The sequence below is a fragment of the Dendropsophus ebraccatus genome, chromosome 1 (genome assembly GCF_027789765.1).
Source record: "Dendropsophus ebraccatus isolate aDenEbr1 chromosome 1, aDenEbr1.pat, whole genome shotgun sequence".
Classification (NCBI taxonomy): Eukaryota; Metazoa; Chordata; class Amphibia; order Anura; family Hylidae; genus Dendropsophus; species Dendropsophus ebraccatus.
The window spans coordinates 192,286,838-192,308,201 of NC_091454.1; the positions used below are offsets into that span (position 1 = coordinate 192,286,838).

At 41.3% G+C, this 21,364-nt stretch overlaps 1 protein-coding gene across 1 annotated transcript in view; it reads right to left on the bottom strand.

The window, feature by feature from the left end:
• Positions 1-21,364, bottom strand: part of ANTXR1 (ANTXR cell adhesion molecule 1) — a 121,537-nt gene that overhangs the window by 83,460 nt on the left and 16,713 nt on the right. Inside the window, exons 2-4 of the mRNA XM_069943121.1 lie at positions 3,556-3,627; positions 2,131-2,202; positions 577-658 (exon numbers count right to left, since the gene is read on the bottom strand). Coding sequence (XP_069799222.1) covers positions 577-658; positions 2,131-2,202; positions 3,556-3,627 — 226 coding nt within the window. The remainder of the gene's footprint in view (positions 1-576; positions 659-2,130; positions 2,203-3,555; positions 3,628-21,364) is intronic.

The following is a 21,364-nucleotide window of genomic DNA, read 5'->3' on the forward strand; positions in this document are numbered from 1 at the left end:
TTGTTTCATTTTCAAGGAATTCTCCCTAGACTATTTTGTCTCATTTTGTCTCGTTTTATGCATGTGTCACTGGTTACTGACTACATTACTGTAGATTTTGGGAGGATTGTCAAGTTTTGGCCCATTTTTTATTAAGCTCATGTAACCGCAGTGTCATTCTTTTTCTATTATAATATTAGAGGGAGTAATATAATAGTAGTATTTACGATGTATAATAAACTGGGAGCAATTTCATTCTAGAAAAAACATCCCAAACCCTTTCTTACAAATACATATTAGGGATTTTGGCAGAGATGGAGCTAGGTTTTCTTTTACCTGGGGAAGGATTTTTTTTTACCGCTCCAGTGATTTCCTATGGCCATCTCAGCTCATTTGCATATTGGACACTCATATTGGATCTCCATGGTGGGAAAGCACCGGAAGCGTGGCACGCAGGAGTGGGTATGTATGTGGGGCCCTGTCCAGGGCTGGGGTGAGTTCGGGGGGGGGGGGGGGTTGGCTGCCCAGGGCGACAGATTCACTTTAACACATTCCAAGGATGAATTCTTTTATAAAAATGATTATTTTTTTGCTTACCCTCTCAATCCCCTCATGCATATAAGTGTCTCCGCCAGGGAGAACTTTCTGTAGCTCCTCCAGTCCCAGCTTGATCTGAACTCTGTGTCAAATATTGCAAGAAAAAAAGTCAGCAAACTGAGGAAATATTGTATACTTAGGGGATACAACTATATGTGATGAATTCCTCTGTCTACTGGGGGTGACACTATGTAAACACAAAGAATTGTGGTTGGTAAAATGGCCATTTAAAGGGGTTATCCAGGTTTAGAACAAGCAAACAAACAACAACAAAAAAACTGTTACTTTCTTGAAAAAACAGCATCACCCCGTTCTCAGGTTTTGTGTGTTATTACAATTCATCTCCAATAACTCAATAGGAAATTAGTTTTTTTTTTACCCATATCTTGGACTGTAATTTGGGCTGTAAATAGGTAAAATTGCTGTGTTTTTTTTTCAAATATGCCCAAGAAATATCTACAAATACTGCAGACAAATGGCAACCAAAACAGTTAAAAAAAGGCCAAAAAGCATAAGAAAACTTTGTGTGATCATAGCCTAAATAGAACTAAGCTAAAGTAGTAAATTAAAGCCAATATCTAATGGGATTTTAAGGAGTTTTACATTATTGACCTGTCCTTAAAATATTCTGTTAAAGGGATTATCCAGCCAAATCAACTGGTTTCAGAAAGTTAGAATACTTATCAGCTGCTGTATGTCCTGCATGAAATGTTGTTCTCTTTTCAGACTGACACAGCACTCTCCGCTGCCACCTCTGTCCCTGTCAGGAACTGTCCCCATAAAAAACCTCTCCTGCTCTGGACAATTTATGTTTCGGACAGAGGTAGCAGCCGAGAGAAGTGTGTCAGACTGGAAAGAATACACCACTTCCTGCAGGACATAAAGCAGCTGATAAGTACAGAAAGACATGAGATTTTTAAATAGAAGTAAATTACAAATCTATATAACTTTCTAAAATAAATTGATTTGAAAGAAAAAGATTTTCGCTGGACAACCCCTCTAATGTCAACACAATTGTCAGAGGATATACACAACAAAAGGTGCTGGAAGCCGACGGCTTCATTCATTGTATTCAATGTAATATTGCAGTGTATCTTTCATTCTAGTGAATGGTGTCACCACTATACAGTATACTGAGTCTTTTTCCTCCAGCTCCATTCATTGTGTATATGTCGGAGCTGCACCTTTGTCGAACAGCTGATCAGTAGGGGTAACGGGTGTTGGCATCCTGCCAATCAGACAATAATGGCCGATCCTGTGGTTAAGTCATCAATGTAAAAGTTAAAGAGAACACCTTTAAGTGTGGTGCTGTCTATGGAAAATATATTATTCATCTAATATCATGAACTTGACACTAATAAACCTTATAGAACCGTCACAGTTGTATTTTTCTGTAGACTAAAGACGAGCCAAATGTTCTCTAATATTAGAAGTGTTACGGATGAAAAACGTGTGTTCTGCGACGTACAGGTCAACCCAGCGACTTTACAGAAAACATACAACCCAGTTAAGTCTCCTCGCCAAAAAGCTCAAGCCTGGTGTTTTACTGCTCACCTGTCATCTGTCAGTCGCATTAGAGTAGTTCCTCTTGTGGAGAATACAATGAAAGACATTCGGAGCTGTGGGCTATAAGGGAGAAAAAAACACAGGAAATTGCTTCACGACATCTTTCTTTTGGCTAAATGTAGAAGCTTTAGTCTAATCTCCCCCAATCTCCAAACAGTAGGATACCTGATGTACTGAACAGGACGTGTAAGCTCTTGACCCATTCGGCTTTCCTACTTTTGGGCCTTTTGGCAAGCAAGCGGTATTGGGCTATTATATAGAAGTAGGCCTTATCTACTCTTTTACAAAGTCTCCAAAGCCAATTCCAACCTACAACTACAATTCCAACCTACATCTTACAACTACAACCTACAACTACAATTCCAACCTACAACTACAATTCCAAACTACAACTACAACCTACAACTACAATTCCAACCTACAACTACAACCTACAACTACAATTCCAACCTACAACTACAACCTACAACTACAATTCCAACCTACAACTACAATTCCAACCTACAACTACAACCTACAACTACAATTCCAACCTACAACTACAATTCCAACCTACAACTATAACCTACAACTACAATTCCAACCTACAGCTACAACCTACAACTACAACTACAATTCCAACCTACAACTACAACTACAATTCCAACCTACAGCTACAGCTACAACCTACAACTACAATTACAACCTACAACTACAATTACAACCTACAACTACAACCTACAACTACAATTACAACCTACAACTACAACCTACAACTACAATTACAACCTACAACTACAACCTACAACTACAACCTACAACTTACAACTACAATTCCAACCTACAACTACTATTCCAACCGACAACTACAACCTACAACTACAATTCCAACCTACAACTACAACCTACAACTACAATTCTAACCTACAACTACAACTACAATTCCAACCTACAACTACAATTCCAACCTACAACTACAACCTACAACTACAATTCCAACCTACAACTACAACCTACAACTTACAACTACAATTCCAACCTACAACTACAATTCCAACCGACAACTACAAATCCAACATACAACTGTTCAGAAACATGGTCAGAACTTTGTGCATGGAGGACGTCCATCTTATGAACCACCCTGTATGCTACAACCCTTCCATCCAGCTTCTCATGGAGCATGCCATACAAAATTCTACAGGAAAAAGCTATATACCTCCGATGAATCTGTATGTAGGTACAGCAGGGTGCCAATAAAAGAGCAAGGGTGATATATTCGAGCTGTCTTTTTTATGGGGCTATAATAATACCATGTGTTTAAGCCATAACAGTTCTTTTTTTCCCAGTTTGTCAATAATAATGATACTTTTCATTTTTTTTTGGTGGACTGGAAAACAAGAATAATGGCGGAAACAAGAGTATGGAGGTACTGACCTGATAAACCTCTCGGTCAAATGTTCCACAAAGTCGTAGATTTCACTCCAGTGGTGAAGAACACTTCCAGACCTGTGGAAAAACATAAGGTTTATGAAGGTTGTTACTTTTATCGATTGCTTTAAGAATCTTGCCATTAATCGAAATCAAAGAACTGGTCTGGACTACAGCATACAGGATCTATTTGCAAGCCTAGTATAAGGTTGGATACCACAGTAAAAATCCATAAGGTGAGACAACTCTCTAATATGCATGATGACCTCCCGACCATCCTCCGACAAATGACATCAAAGGAGCAAAGGATCACAATTTTTCAATTTCAACATCCCAATTCTTTTATTTTTTGGGAGATAAGCCATGGCCAGAGTTGTCTGGTATTAGCTTACCGCCTTCTTCCCAATCACAACCTGAGTTTGGCCAAGAGGAACGTTCATGTCTATGGAGTGAATGGGAGATATAGCTATGTGCCGAACCTTTAGTTAACAGCTGTTGAAGATGTATGGGCTATGTTTTTTGACGCTCATTTTTATGTCTTACAAAATAAACATTAGGAGTCAGTTTTTTTTTTTTTTGTATTTGGGCCATTTTTAGTCATAAACTTTTTTTTGTCCATATTAGCCTATTTTTAATTAAAAAAGCTCTCTGTAAATTAAAAACAGGCTTTTCGTGCTCCCCCATTGTCCCTCTGCATCATCTTTGGGTCCCGCTGAAGAATTCTGCCTCCATGGACTCATTTTGACCGTGTTAGCCCAATCAGCCAATCACTGGCCATGGCACTGAGCTGTCTCAGTCAGTGATTAGCCGAGCAGGTTGTCACTGCCGAGTCTAATCCGGCATACCTTGAATAATACTCTGTCAAACTTGGGGATCAGCCCAACATAAATGACACATTAATAATGCATTGATATTAGTTATATATAACTATGCTAAATGGATATGAGTATAACCAATAAAATAGAAAAAAGTTCATTGATGTATATAAAATCTATAAAAAAATATAAAAATATATAAAAGTATATAGCTGTATATAAAAAAGCATCTTCATTGATATTCCCACCAGGTCAGCCATTTGCATCTTTATATGAGGACCCTCTCACTACTGTCTTGGCAAAATACCATAAAAAATTGCATTAAACACTACAAGTCTACATGCACTGTAAAGTCTAATCATACACTTACTGTATTAGGCTATGTTCACACTGCGTAAGAGACCGGGCGTTCCGTGACCCCGGACGGGTCACTGAACGGCCGGTCTCTGGCTGGATCATCTCTTAAGTACCGGCCGGATGATCTTTCAGCCACGGAGCTCTGATGCGGGCGCATCAGCGCGCGCCCGCATCAGAGCTTGCCATAGCCCACAGTGAAGCAAGCTGCCAGAGCCACTCGCTTCACTGTGTGAACTGACAGGTCTTTCTGCGGCCGGAATTCACCGAATTCCGGCCGCAGAAAACTGACCTGTCAGTTATTTGCAGCTCCGCAAAGATCCCGGCCGGAGCGTATACGATGTGTGTACCCTGCGGCCGGGATCCCATTGAAAGTAAGGTTATGTCCCACCCTGCAAAACTACGGCTGTAGTTCTGCGGCGAGAACTATGGCCGTAGTTTTACGTAGTGTGAACATAGCCTAAATGTTATAATAGGGAGAAGCCCCTAAATCTGGAACCATCATCCTTAGACTATAAAGGAGAGGTGTGGGCATGTATATGCTATGGAAACCTATGATCACCCCCACTTTTTTTGTAATTTCTAGCAAAAGTTATAGGAAGAAACTTTGATGGCTCATTGGTTAGCTTTGTTGTCTTGCAGGACTGGGGGTCCTAGTTTTAAATCACACCAAGGACAACATATGCAAGGAGTTTGTATGTGCTCCCTGTGTTTTTGCGGGGGGTCGAAATTATAATCCCCATTTGGGACAGGGACTGATTTGAGTGCTGTGTAATGCTGTGGAAAAGGTTAGTATTAGAGATGAGGGAGCAAGTTCAAGTTCAAGTCCATCCGAACCCGATCGTTCGGCATTTGATTAGCGGTTGCTGCTGAACTTGGATAAAGCTCTAAGGTTCTCTGGAAAATATGGATACAGGCTTTATCCAACTTCATCAGCCACCGCTAATCAAATGCCGAACTTTCGGGTTTGGATGGACTCGATGAACCCGAACTCGATTCGCTCATCTCTAGTTAGTATATAATAATAATGATAATAATAATAATAATAATAATAATAATAATAATAATAATAATAATAATATAATTATAAATAAGTATTATTATTTTTATTATTACCACCACCACCAGAACCAGCTCCTAGACCCCGAGACACAGACCACTACCATTCCACCATTCCTAGCCAGGTACAGAAACGGTGCATTGTTGGGATCAATGTTGATAGCCAGACATATGTCTGAAATTCATCACTGTGTATTACACTGTAATTAATAATACTAAAAATAAGTTATTCCGTTGAGTCACGGGAAGAACATCACAATTTCAATCAATAGAATCAAAAACATTCCATTACTTTAGTTGCCCTAGGAAATTCTCCTTATCATGACCTCAGATACTTGGGACCTCTAAGGATACAAAGCGTCAAAAGGACAATGAATCCCAGGCCTCCACATCCCCTACAGTACACTGTTTATTCCAGTCATGCTGGCCAACTTTATAGCTGAAATACATCATGTGGATTTAATGAGTTACCATAAATATTGTGAACTCCAAGCTGCTGACGGTGCAGATCATCCCAGCTCCGCTGCCAAAACACGCAGGGAAAGAATAGGAGACACTAAATTTCTGTATGTATCCGTTCCATAAGGAAAGCAATAGCAGCCGCAGTAATACTGTGCCGATACAATGTGTTCCTGGTAGGGTCCCTGTGTTACTTTCTAAGGACACTTTAAGAAGCCAAATGCTCCAGGAGACAGGAAAATGGAACAATGAAACATGGCCAGAAAACGATTTTATTGCCATGGTGCCAATCTACCATAGGCACTGCCATGATATTCACACAAAACTTTATTAATATCTAATAGCTCCCATGTAAAAAGGAGGTTAACATCATGTCTGACGACACAGTCCCTTAGAGACTTCGCGCAGAACAGCTGGAGAGCCTGAGGCTGCCAATGTTAAATAATTATGTGGAGGAGACATTTGGCTGCAATCGGGAGCTCAGTCATTTTCAATTGTAGTCCTACAGTTCTTTAAAAATCAGCCCCATAGACAGCAACCAGCAAAGAAGCCATTGATTTGTCGCCATTTCCACCATTAAAGGGGTATACTGCTTAAAATATGTTGATGTCCATGGGGATAACCTAACAGACAGTATGTTCTTACCTTTTTGTGCTCCGGTATCCCATGCTCTCTATCTCGCAGCGCGGGTGTAATCAGAGAACTCTGATCACTCTGCTCATCCTAGGTAACAAGGTCTGGGGCTGTTGTCACCCGTTAGGACGGGTCACCCGACACTGGTAGGCAATAGGTGATGCAAAGACCAAGGAGTCAAAACACGGGCATTCTCTCTACTTTTAAAGTATTCTACTTATTCTACCTCAAAAGTTCAGGCAGAGCACAGTACTGCTTGGGTTGGGACTCTCTCGACATCCTCCTCTCTACTCTTCTGACCCTTCCTATCTCTCAGCATGCAGCCCAGCCAGCACGACTGTATCACCCTTTCCACTCTCAGTACAGATCTGTTTTTCTCAAGTCTAAAGTAACTTATCAAGACGAAAGTGTACTGTATTTTCCTGTATCAAGTATCTTCACAGTAAACAAGTATATTTATTTTAACGGGACTCTGTGGTTCTTCACCAAGCACGTACACAGCAATCACAGCTTCCTTATGTTATATCCCCTTTCTGTGGGTGGTAGTGCCAATAGTCCGGGTGGGTAACTACTCCACTCCGGACCAGTGTGATAATTGCCCAATGGACCCCCAAACAGCCCGGCAGGTCACTGTCCACATGGGTAAAGGTATAGCCAGCCCACTAAAAATAAAAGCAGGTGTGCCAGCATATCTGTGTGCCCAACCAGCACTGGCGTCACAACAAAACACCAACAGGCAGGACTATACTTTGGCCAACCACTACATCAGTGGATTCACGCTGTTCCATCTAACCTGTGACCGTCCGTCAGTCACCACAGTAGCACTAGATGTGTGTGTGTGTGTGTGTGTGTGTGTAGCACTTAACCTAAGGTGACTTTTACTGGCAAACTTCCGTGCAATACAGACCTCAAAACTTGGCAGGTGCAGGTGATTGTAGCATGTGAGGTAGTGACTGAAGTGTACAGATAGAAGAAGAAGTGAAGCTTCTTCAGATAAGGTATAGGGACCGTCCTGGCGGCCTTGTCCAAGGTAGAAATGTACTCTGCTGGGATCAGTGTAGAGAATAGTAGTGAAGAAGAATACTCATATGGATATACATCTGACCGCCTTCTGCACAACCAGTTCAGAGAGTGCCAAGTTGGGTGGTACGAACCCCAGACCTTTACAACTCGGTGTACCAGACTTCCCGAGCCCTCCCAGGATAGCCATGTGAAACCAGTAAAATACTTCAGCTTGCTGCACTTTGTCTTACTGGGGATTAGTCCTGTACCTTCTTTAGAATGTCCTGACAACTTTAAAAGGATCCCTGGAGTTGACAAGGTGGTCCCTAGAGGACTGTTAGAACTGCCATCTACATCTAAATGTCCAGATGCAAAAGAACATGTCCTTGAAGTCAGCCTTACGATAGGGCCTTTTACCAATATAGAAGCAGTGCCTGGATGCGAAGTTGCTGGGCCCCCTATTTTCCTTCCCTAATGCCCTGGAGTTATAGTAGCACTGACATTACCTTATCTACCTTTCATCTCCCCCCCAGGTTTCCTGTAATAAAACCAGTGTCTCTAGTCTAGGCTCCACTCGTGATCTATGTCGTTTGGCAGTGTTGAGAAATCTTCTTGCTGGCCCTTTCTGCGTGTGGTCACACAGTCTTGACGTTACATGGATGTCTCATGTTTCCCAGAAACACTCCTGAGACGTCTCTTCTACAGAAACCTTATTTCTCCTCTTTCCAGTAACAGAAATAAAAATCCACCAAAAAGCCGGCAAAGACATTTCTGCTTATACAACATTTCCCTGTTCTGCTTCAGAGTTCACAGTCTTGGCCTATTAACATCTTCAGATAAACCACTTCACACATGAACGGTATACGGGTCATCCTTCTTGCTGAGGCTAGCTGTTAGGATCCACCTTCTGACATGTGAAGAAACAGTCCTTAACACGCTCCTATATTTTACAGGACTGGTGCAGGTGATTGTACTTTACCAGACCTATTGGGTCACTTACTCAAAATGAAGTTTTGCACATAATTCATGCTAGGAATCCCAAAAATAGTAAAGATTTATATAGTAAGAATAGTAAAAATTTAGATCTGTATCTGACAGATTACGAGTATAAGGCAGGGTTAACACTGTGTTCTTGCAGTCCATTTAACGTACCCGTTTAACGGAAAAAACGGATGCAAAAATGGATGCGATTGTGTACAAATCCTTCCCCCTCCCTTTTTTAACCCTTAGGGGACACAGCCAGTTTTCATTTTTGCGTTTTCGTTTTTCCCTCCTCGTGTATATAAGGCCATAGCGCCTGCATTTTTCCACCTAGAGACCCAAGTGAGCCCTTATTTTTTGCGCAACTAATTGTACTTTGCTATGGCAGATGTAATTTTTGCCTAAAATGTGCCGGGAAACCAGAAAAAAATTCAAAGTGTGGTGAAATTGAAAAAAAAAACGCATTTCTTTTATTTGGGGGAAATGTGTTTTTACGCCATTCACCCTGGGGTAAAACTGACTTGTTATGCATGTTCCTCAAGTTGTTACGATTAAAACGATATGTAACATGTATAACTTATATTGTATCTGATGGCCTGTAAAAAATTCAAACCGTTGTTAACAAATATACGTCACTTAAAATGGCTCCATTCCCAGGCTTATAGCGCTTTTATCCTTTGGTCTATGGGTCTGTGTGAGGTGTCATTTTTTGCGCCATGATGTGATCTTTCTATCGGTACCTTGATTGCGCATATATGACTTTTTGATCGCTTTTTATTACAATTATTCTGGATTTGATGCGACAGAAATTGCGCAATTTTGCACTTTGGGATTTTTTTGCGCTGACGCCGTTTACCGTGTGAGATCAGGAATGTGATTAATTAATAGTTTGGGCGATTACGTACGCGGCGATAGCAAACATGTTTGTTTATTAATTAATTAATTTATTTTTATTTATAAAATGGGGAAAGGGGGGTGATTCAGACTTTTATTAGGGGAGGGGGTTTTGTGTTATTAAAAATACATTTTTCTTTTACTTTACACATATACTAGAAGCCCCCTGGGGGACTTCTAGTATATGCACTCTGATCTCTCATAGAGATCCATGCAGTATAGTTATACTGCATGAATCCATGAGATCGGTGTTCTATTACTTTTGGCTGCTGCAGCCAAAAGCAATAGAATGCCGAGCCGGGATCAGCGCCATTACGGAGCAGACCCCGGCCCGGGATGGATGCAGGGATCGCCCCCCCGCAATCGCGCCGCAGGGGGGCGATCCCCCCACTAGACCACCAGGTATGGATAACAGCAAGTATTTAGAAGCAGCTGTCAACTTTGACAGCTGCTTCTAAGTACTTAATTAGCGGGCACGGCGATCGGACCGTGCCCGCTAATAGCCGCGAGCCCGGGCTACACGCGGCACCCGGGATCGCGGCAGTTCACGACCCCCCTCTGAACTCCCATAGCGGCACGAGGACGTTCAATAACGTCCTGGTGCAGCTATGGGTTAAGATGGTTCATGTAAACAAGTCCCTATCTGCAACTTTGTAATGACAGGAAGATTCATTAAAATGAGTTCATAAGCAACTTGATGTCAGCTTAACCCACCCGGAATTACAAAGAACCTACAAAGTTGCAAATAGGGACTTGTTTACATCAGCCATCTTGGAAAGGGAGACAGAGAGAAAGGCTCACACACTGTTTTTTGTGTCTTCAGCAGAAAGCAGCAGCTCAGAACTGGGTGAAGGAGACCGAATAGATAATAACAAGTATGGAAGGAATTGTTAGTCTCACCATGGGCCGCAACATATGAAAATTTATATTTGAGTTTAATACCCCTTTAAAACCGGGAAAACAATTCTATTTCCTTTAGTACCAATGCTGTGTAATGTCTGGCCACAAAGGGGAGAAGTAGTAAGAAATATCCAAGGCTTTCTTCATTATAATAAATAAGCAACTAAGCATCCTCACTGATCACCAACAACCAGACATTTGTGGCCTTTCCTATAGATATTTTCACCGCAATTACCAATTTAAGTCAACTAATAAAATAGAGTCAGGAAGATGAATAACCCTTTCCCTACCAGGTGCCAGGCAGAAACAAAGGCCTTTGTTCCATCCCTGGTGTAATGTACAGTATATGAAGAATATGCTGACCCAGTACAGACAGTACCAGATGAGCTGTACACTTACATCCCTCCCTGACCCTTCTCCTCCCAGAATTCATCAACCACTTTCTGGATAGCGCACGTTCTCTATGAAGTAATGGTCTTGATAGAAGAAAAGATGCTCATAACATTAGATCATCATTTGGAGAATAATATAAATGCTATGCAACAATTATTTTGGCAGCATGTTGTAGTGGTGGGAATATTTGTTTGGGTCTGTATCATTGGGTTGACTCAACCCTCGGATTGTGAGACGGAGGGGTGGGTTACTCATATAATAGTGGGTCAGTGTAGAGCTGACCATAGACATTACATAAAGATCGCCTGACATCAATAACTCAAGCCAGCTGAATTCTAGTTGTGAATTGCAGAACTATCTTTTTTCCTAATGTCGGCATATAAAGGATAAATATCAGAGGAAGGTTAAAGATTTGGGGGGGGGGGGGGGGGGGGTTGGAAAGATTTATCAAACATGGTGTAAAGTAGAATTGGCTCAGTTGCCCCTAGCAACCAATCAGATTCCACCTTTCATTTTCCAAAGAGTCTGTGAGGAATGAAAGGTGGAATCTGATTGGTTGCTAGGGGCAACTGAGCCAGTTCTACTTTACACCAGTTTGATAAATCTCCCCCTTTGTCTTTACACTTTCATGTCCCTTGTAGGAAAAAAAGACAATGCTGTCATTGGCCAGTCCTGTATACTTACCTAGACTCTTAACATGGCATTGTGTGGTGTATGCCCCTGGTGTTGTTGTGTGGGAGGATTGAGGTGTTACTTCGTGATGCCAGTGCTGGGTAGTCACACAGGTGTGATGGCACGCCTGCATTTATTTTATAAGGCCAGTTGTACCTTTTTCCCCTGTAGTCAGTGTCCTGCTGGGTTGCTACTGGGTCCCTTGGGTTAGTGGAATCACGGATGACCTGAGTGGCATAGTGACCTTCCCGGACTAACAGATCTGCCACACACAGAAAGGGGAATTGTCCCAAGGTTGCAGTGTGTGCTTTGTTGGTGTAAGGCGAAAGATCACAAAATCTCTTTTGTCATAAATAAGTTGGGTTTTACTCGAAAGGTCTTGCTGGAGCAGGATACACTATTATGGTGTTTCTCTTGATAAAGCACTGGATAATACACTTGATAACACTTGATAGATAAATACTTGACAATACAGCAACCGAATCTGCGACAGGAATACAGTACAGACATGCTGACTGGGTAGCTGGATGAGTGATACAGAGAAGCAGAGTAGCAGAGAGGAGGATGTTGTGAGAGTCTCAACCCAAGTAGTACTGTGCTCTGCCGGGATGTTGAAGGATGAGGTATAAGAATACTTAGAAGAAGAAGAACTCCTGTGCCCGTGTATTGACCTTTTGTTAGTCTTCACACCTCCTTATGCCCACTAGATTTGGCTGAACTGTCCTAGAGGGTGACACAGGCTCCAGACCTTGTGACCTGGGATGAGCGGAATGCTGAGGGTTCCCTGCTGATAACCATGCTGCAAGATAGAGTTCCTCGGCTTTGCGCAACTTTGCTCTATCTGGATCTGTTCCTAGCTTCTGTGGCTTTTGTGGATACTGTCCTGCTCTGTTATTCTCCTAGTCCACGGTGTGGGTTGAGGTTGTCTGACTTTTCCTCTCCTGAGAGGAGTTTAACATTGCATAGTGTTGTGTAGCGTTACTGATAAGAAAACTGTTAGCTGTGCCCTGTCTTCCTTCCCACCTATACAAGGTTCTAGCTAAGACTGAACTACTTCCTGTCTCCCACATGACTTCCTTCCTTAGTGTAACTAAAGTGCGCTATGAGTGGTTGAAGAGTGCAATAAAAGAAGTAAAGAGAGAAGTAATAGGAGAGAAGAAGAACAGATTCCTGTTGGTTCACAGATCCATGTGACATACGAATAAACAATAACCCTTTATACACTTCAGCTGTGCAGCTTCTGAATATACACATCTAACATAGCGTCATCTAGTGGCGAAACTCTATCACTAATTTCATCACCACACAAGTACAATAAGTACAGGCTTTTAAAAAGGGAGTATATAGTAGTAACACCCGTGGTAGGACACCACAATTGTATTTGCTGAGGTCATATGGGCCTTGTCATGGCCAGAGAGACATATCAAAAGAATTTATGAGTTGGGTCTGAATGTTCAGACCCCAGCCGATCAGGAGAATGAGCCGGGAGAAGTCTACGCTTAGCACGTTCTCTCCTGACTTCCTGTCACATGATCAAGATGGCCGCATTATATAAGTCTGCGGGTCTGTCTCGCTACAGAGCTACAGAGTTGCAGATAGGGACTCGTTTACATCAGCCATCTCGGAAGGGAGGGAGGAGGAGGCTGAATAAATAATAACAAGTATGGAATGAATTGTTAGTCTTACCATGGGCAGCAACATATGAAAAGTTATGTTTGAGTGGAACACCCCCTCTCCTGACTTCCTGTCACATGACCAAGATGGCCGCATAATATCTGCGAGTCTGCGGGTCAGTCTCGCTCTCATGGGCACTATGATTACCCTGAATTTGCTAGTTTAGTATTTGAAAATATGACATAACCCTTTCAAACAGAACTTAAAGAGAATCTGTAACCCCCTGACCACTTACCAAGCTGATGGCACCGCTGGATAGATATAAATGAAAGCATTCAGAACCTTTGTTGCCTGTGTTACCTTTAAATGGGCTATGAGTGGTGTCAAAGAGGCGGAGCCTATTATTATTTTTTTATTTATAAGGTGCCCTTGATTCCAGAGCGCTAAGCACTATCATTCCTTGGGCCCTAACATCACGATTATGCAAAGGCCGGGGATACAGCATGGTAAGGCGCAGTGACAATAGGGCCCAGAGAGTGATAGGCTCCGCCTCTCTGACACCATTTGCAGCACAAATAAAGGTGTTTCTTTCTGAAAATAAAAACACAAACTCAGACAACAAAGATATTTTCTGAATGCTTTCATCTATATCCATCCAACAGGGCATTCAGCTCAGTAGACAGTCTTTGGGACACAGATTCTCTTTAATATATAATCTATGACATTTATGGTTGACTATACTGCAGTGCATATGATATTGGTTACTGTTGACAGTCTTCTCCAGAATTATAAGCTATGGGCTAGAATAATAAGGTTTAAATTAAAAATATGAATCTAATTATACTGAGGAAAGGATGAGTAATGATGATTGTTATGAAAGCAAGTCAAATCCTATACAATGGAAAGGCATAGCTCCTAACCCTCCAGGGACCTGTCTCTGGCTACTGTTAGCTTCTATAAAGGGAAATATTGTTTTTTTCCCCCTTACGTAATACCAGGACACACAACCAGTGCACCAATAGTGTCCACTGAAAATTCATCTCTGGGACTCACACAGCAAGCGTCATTTTTTCAATGATGGATGCATGGTGCTACAGTATACCATGGCGTGATGAGACCTCTATTGATATTTTGGTATTAGTATAGAGTGGTTTTCCCAAAGACCATTCCCTTATCTTGACCGCGTTTCCTGTAATTTTTAGTTCCATCCTGTAGTATGAATACTAGCACCCAACATTGGTCAATGCAGCTCAGTTCAGCGAGTACTACTTCTTCTAGACATCCATTGGGAGCCGCTGGGGGCGCCATCATAGAGTCAGTAGACTAATGCTTTTTTTTTTTTTAAAAAAAGGGCTAGAGAGGAGCAGAGTCTGTTTCTGGGACTCCCCACGTACCACCTCACAATCCCTCAGGCCATTCCCCGGATCCAGCCTTTGCGTCATCTATTGTATTAAAACTTACCATGACTCCAGTATACTAGAAGATGTGTTAACCAAGTTTCTGAGTGATCCAGAAGCAGCAACACTTGTTTGTGGCTTTGCATCTGGAATTGCAGCTATATAAAGGGGTACTCTAGTAGAAAAACATTTCTTTCAAATCAACTGGTTCCAGAGATTTGTAATTGACTTCTATTAAAAAATCCAGTACTTATCAGCTGCTGCAGAAAGTGGCATATTCCTTCAAGTCTGGAGAGCAGGAGAGGCTTTCTATGGGGATTTACTTCTGCTCTGGATAGTTCCTGATATGGACACAGGTGGAATCAGAGACTGTGCACTGTGTCAGACTGGAGAGAATACATTACTTCCTGTTGGACATACAGCAGCTGATACTTACTGAAAGACTGGAGATTTTTATATGAAGTAAATTACAAATGCCTGGCACTTTGACATCAGTTGATTTGAAGGAAAAATATTTAGCTGGAGTACCCCTTAAAGGAAAGAATTGCGCCTAATAGATTTTGATAGGGATAATAACAACCTAGTAAATTGTCAGTCAGTTCTTAGAAATATATTTAACCTTTAAAATGTAAGGTGGCAGGGTGGCTTCTGTGAAAATGTGAAAACCGCGTTACGTATCCTGCAAACAATTTGGTAGGAAATCTCACTTATGTCACACAGAACTCAGAAGAGCATATAATGGACCTCTTGTGTATTGCATAGGTTGGGATTCATGTAAGACTCCATATGTTACAGGACACGGCCATAAATGTATTAGCTGTACTTAAGGAATTTCAGCCCCTCCATTATACGGAATGCTGGTGGGGTTTTCCACTAATTCCATATGGTCCCTTTAAAATCAATGGCTTACATTTCTCTTAGGCCACTGGAGAACTCTTATGGCCTGACGATACAATCTCGCCAAGAGTGATCTTATTAAAGTCATATGGGCAGTCCCATATTAGCTTAATTTTTTAGGTAATCAAAGTCAAATGCAACATAGTCATATTTATCCAACTGTTTGGGTGTAACCAACTGGAGGCTATAACCTGGCGTCAGATTAAAGAATAGGTCCTTTCACAGCAGAATGACTGCAGCCGTCATGGAACTACAAGTGCAAGTATGAATGGTGTCCTGTGTAGTTCTACATAAGTTGCAGCTGAGGTAACCTGAGGTACCCTACTAGTATTTAAAGAGTTATCCTGTACTCATATAACATACTGTATACATGGTGCATTAAGGAAGGCTGACGCGTTTCGGTCCTTATATGCCCTTACTCATAGCATAGTAAAAAAGACTGATTTGAAAAACTGCAAAGTTTTACTACAAACTTTGGTCACTTGACATTTTACAGCTGAAACCCATTTATAAATTTCAGCCCTAGAGTCAGAGAGAGTCTTTAATTTATTCAAGCTGCACTATGACCATCAGCATTCTGTAACCAAGTCTTTTACCTCATCATGATAACCGCCACACATGCTTAAAGAGGCACGGTCGCAAGAGTTATTTTTTAAGAAATCTAGAGGTGGTTGTGATCGCAAGCAGTTTTGCAATATATTTCTTTATTTATTTTTTTATCGTTTTCTATGTTTAAATCAATGTTATACATATGGCCACTAGGTGTCTCCCTTGCTGTCACTCTCTGGTCCATACTCTCTGTGACAATATTTGGTCTTCTCAAAAACAGAGACCAAACACAGAAAGTATTGATTGACAGCTGTTCATGAGAGTGTTTAGTGTGGGAGAAGTTTTCACTGCGCATGTGTACAGGTGCTGTGTGTCCACATTCAGTAGCAGAGAATCCTGGGGGAGTTCACATTGTATGGTCAGCTCTCCTGTCACACAGCACCAAAACCTCTGTAATCACAGTGACATTATACTGACTGAATTGTTGCATAACACAGACAATTGTCTCCTGGTAAGCTGCAGAGCTAATAAAAGTATTAGCAAAAGTTAATTATATAATTAGCCTAAGTTAATTGCCCTTAGTTAACATACAACCTGCAAGATCAACAGGTGTCTTTCTTTGTGTGAGTGCACCAAGGACTGGGACTTCCTGTGTTTGGTCTGTTTTTTTGAACAGAGAAAAGACCAAATATGATTATGGAGGGAGCGTGAAACAATGTTTCAAAAAGAAAAAAGATCCAGCAAATATATTGCAAAAATACTTGGGATCACAACTCCTGTTGATTTCTTAAATTCTCAGCAGGTACACTTTAAGGTGTATTTACAAATTTAAAGGAATTGTCTGGGGAACACAAGGGGGCAGAACAATAAAATCTTTTCTTTTCCTTGGTGCTCCTTTTCCATCATGTGTCTGAGACACGCTGAGGGCAAAAGTGAAATGCCAGGGAGCAGAATATGTACTACCTTTTCTGCTCCCCAGACAAACCTTTAACCTTGTAAAAAAAATCCTGTAACTTCCAAGCATACGTGCCTCTTGCAAATAAAGCCTATGTTACTTTTTCAAAATGGTGGCCTCCACTGGCCTAATGTATTATCACTACAAGCCCATAAAGGTTAACTATACCACACCACCCCTCCCGCACCCGTTTTTCACCTTTACCCTAAGGCATGGGTCTCCAAACTTGCAGCCCTCCAGCTGTTGCAAAACCATAATTCCCATCTTGCCCGGACAGCTAAAGTTTTGGATTTGAAGGGGCGCAGTTTGGAGACCCATGCCCTAAGATGCCCCTCCTGCTGTAGCCACAGACAATCGGAAGCCTCCATATAGGTATTCATCCCTAAAAGCAATGCACCTGATGGAACAGGTGGCACCTTTTTTTTTTTTTTGCCAGACAAAAAAAACCCCTCACGTCTCAGGATGAAATGGCAGGCATGCTGAATTATAGTAGCGACCCAAACACTTTGTGTGCTATATAGTTTTTTTGGTTTTTGAAAAAACAGACCTCATATTCAGTGAAAAAGCACACTATGCCATACATGATACAACATGTAAAAAACATGACTAAGATTTTTACTTGTCAATCAACAATACCACAAAATACAAGGTACAGTGTAAAGCATTTCAAAAGAACACGTCATTGTCTAGAAACTGCACATCTTTTTATTAAGGGTTCAGCCCCCAACTAAATATCACCTCTTGATTATCATAAATACATTTATTATTATAAATGTATGAGCTCTTGTGCATTAGATAGACACAAAGGGGGAGATTTATCAAACATGGTGTAACGTAAACTGGCTCCGTTGCCCCTAGCAACCAGATTCCACTTTTCTTTCCTTACAGACTCTTTGGAAAATGAAAGGTGGAATCTGATTGGTTGCTAGGGGCAACGGAGCCAGTTTCACTTTACACCATGTTTGATAAATCTCCCCCTATCATTTCAACAAAATTGCATAGATCATTAGTACAGCCAAATATAATATATCTTATCAGACAAAACATGCTTCATTCTCCTGTTATCTACTCTCTCCTCCACTTCCTGCAAAACCATCATCCACTCTGAAAAATCAGCTTAGTAATGATTATTGTTACTTCTCAGGAATCAGACTTCAAGCAGGACAAGAATGGAGATGGGAGGGGGAGTGCCTGGACACACCCACACACTGCAGAGAGAAAGACGGCTAAAGGACAACATGCAGAGTAGAACTATGCTAAGAAAAAAGCAAGTTAAATAATGGTCAGACTACTCCACATGTACAGATACAGGACAGCTTATCCTAAAAAAGTCACTTGAAATAACAGGTGTGCTTCAAACTTTCAATGACATTTCAATCAAGAAGCTTCTGAAAAACTGGTATTAAAAGTTCAATTCTGTAAGTATGTTGAATCAATAATTAAGCTAACTAAAAATGTGACAACCAACATGGCTGTCATTTTTGTAAAATATCCCCCCCCCCCCCCAAAAAAAAAAAACAAAACAAAAAAAAAACGCAATGGCTTTAACCCCTTCAGGACCGTGCAACTTTTTTTTTTTTTTTTTTTGCGCTTTCGCTCCCCCCCCCCCCCCGCGTTTAAAACGCTGGAGCACTTCCTTTTTTTCACCTACAGGCCCACATGAACCTTTATTTTTTGCACCACTAGTTGTTTTTTGCAATGACAGACTTAATTTCGCAGTGAAATTGAAAATAAAATGCTTTTTTTTTTTATTTGTGGGGGTGGCGGGGTGGGGGTGGGGGGTTGTGTTAACATCGTTTGTCCTATGGTAAAACTGACATGTTATCTATGTTCCTCAAGTCAGAACGATTACGACGCTATGTAACTAAAAAATTAAAACCTTTTTAAAAATCTAAATGCTCCTTAAAATCGCTCCATTCCCAGGCTTCTAACACTTTTATCCTTTGGTCTATGGGGCTGGTTGGGGTGTCATTTTTTGCTTCATGATCTGTACTTTCTATCGGTACCTTGTTTGCAAATATGCAACTTTTTGATCGCTTTTTTTACAATTTTTCTGGATTTGATGCGAACAAAAATGCGCAAATTTGCACTTTGGCGAGTTTTTGTGCTTACACCATTTATTGTGCAAGATCAGGAATGTGATAATTTAATAGTTTGGGCGATTATGCACTCCGCCATAGAAAACATGTTTATTTATTTTTATTTACAAAATGGGAAAAGGGGGGGAGATTTACATTTTTAACAGGGAAGGTGTTTTTGTTATTAATGAAAAAACTTTATTTTTATTTTTTACACAGTAATTAGAAGCCCCTGGGGGACTTCTATATACACAGCATTGATCTCCCATTGAGATCAATGCTGCATATTCAATAGAGCACTGATTCATTAGATCGGTGCTCTGTTGGTCTGGTCTGCTGCAGACCAGATCAGCAGAATACCAAGCTGGGATCAGCATCATTCTGACTCTGTGGCCTGACCGGGTAAGTTATACGGATCACCCCTCCGCGATCGCATCGCACCTTATTTCCTTATGATCATTTTATTTCTGCTGTGTATTAAAACATGATTTTTAAGGTGCAACCCTGAGAATTAGCTGCAGCTGCTGTTACAGTATTATATACAGTAGGAGTGCTGTGCTATTAGTGAAGTGTTGTTTGATATCAGGAAGCCAAGCAGACGTGCACCCCTATGAAATACTCCTAAGCATCTGTTTTAATAGAGTATATATAGAGCTGAACAAACCTCGCAATGCCCCCAGGGCCAATCTGTTGCAATGTTTTGGATCCCGTCCAGACCAGCTGGCTTGGATGCTAGAATGATTCACACACCTACAAGGTTTCAGTCCTTTGGATTCCCAGAGGCATTAAAAACCTCTACAGGAATTGGGGAGAAAAAAAAATCAAAACTTTAAAGATTTTCTCTGTATCTTTGGTTAGTTACCATGGAGGTGTAATTACTTCAATATGGTGCAAAAAAAAAAAAAAAAAAGTGGAAAGTCATGAGTTGATAGTTTCCGAATATTGTTTCCATCTACTTGGTGGAATTGTGATCCATATTAATTTCTATATATCATATGGGATCAATGAAATATTATATTTATTGTAAGATCTCAGTATAAAACATTGGCTATGTTCCAATTTCAGGAATATATCGGGGAGGGCGGCCATCTAGTAACACAACTAGATTGTTATTAGCGCCTGTTTATTTTAAGAGACGGACGTGTTTGTCCAATATGTTCCTGAAGGGGAAACATAGCCATTGTCTTAAAACGAATGTACCACTAAGTACATTGCTTTTTGTTTTTAGATGAACAGACTGGCGCAGGGATGCCAGTGCCGTGGTCCGCGCCCCGTTCCCTTTGCACGGTTCCTGAGCCCGGCCCTGCATGAAGCACTGGGGGTGGGCCCACCACCCCAGTGTGTGGATCTCCTCTCCTCTCTGTGATGCGGCTCAATTGATTCTAATGAAGCCACGTCACAGTGGGGAGGGGAGATCGTCACAGTGGGGGCTGGCCGGCCTCCAAGGCTTCATGCCAGGCTGGTGCTCAGGAATAGACCAGCACCGTGCACAGAAAACGGGCAGCGGTTCACAAAAAGGACTGCAGCACCGGCATCCCCGTGCAGGTCTGTTAATGTAAAAAACACCATGCGATGTACCTAGTGGTACATTCACTTTAAAGGGCTTATCCAGCATTAGAAAAACATGGTCACTCTCATCCAGAGACAGCACCACTCTTGTCTTCAGTTTGGGTGCAGGTTTTGCAACTAAGTTCCATTGAAGTGAATGGAGTTTAAAGGGTTATCCAGAGCTACAAAAACATGGCCACTTTTCCCCCTCTCTTGTCTCCAGCTTGGGCGGGGTTTTGAAACTCAGTTCCATTAAAGTAAATGGAGCTTAATTGCAAACCACACCTGAACTGGAGAGAACATAGGGGGGAAAGTGGCCATGTTTTTCTAGTGCTGGATAACCCCTTTAACTTCAAACAACACCTGAACTGAAGAGAGTGGTGCTATCTCAGGAAGAAAGTGGCCATGTTTTTCTAACACTGGATAATTTAATTTAATGTTTAATGGTACAGCAAAAGTTACTGGAAATGCAGATTTCCACACAGATTTGTACATGGAAAATCTGCAGCTAAATACAGTACTAGTGATGAGGATGAAACTGAATGGCTCTGCATAGACATTGGTGTGGATTTTAAATCTAATCAGCAGTAGTGATGAGCAAATATCCCAATGTTT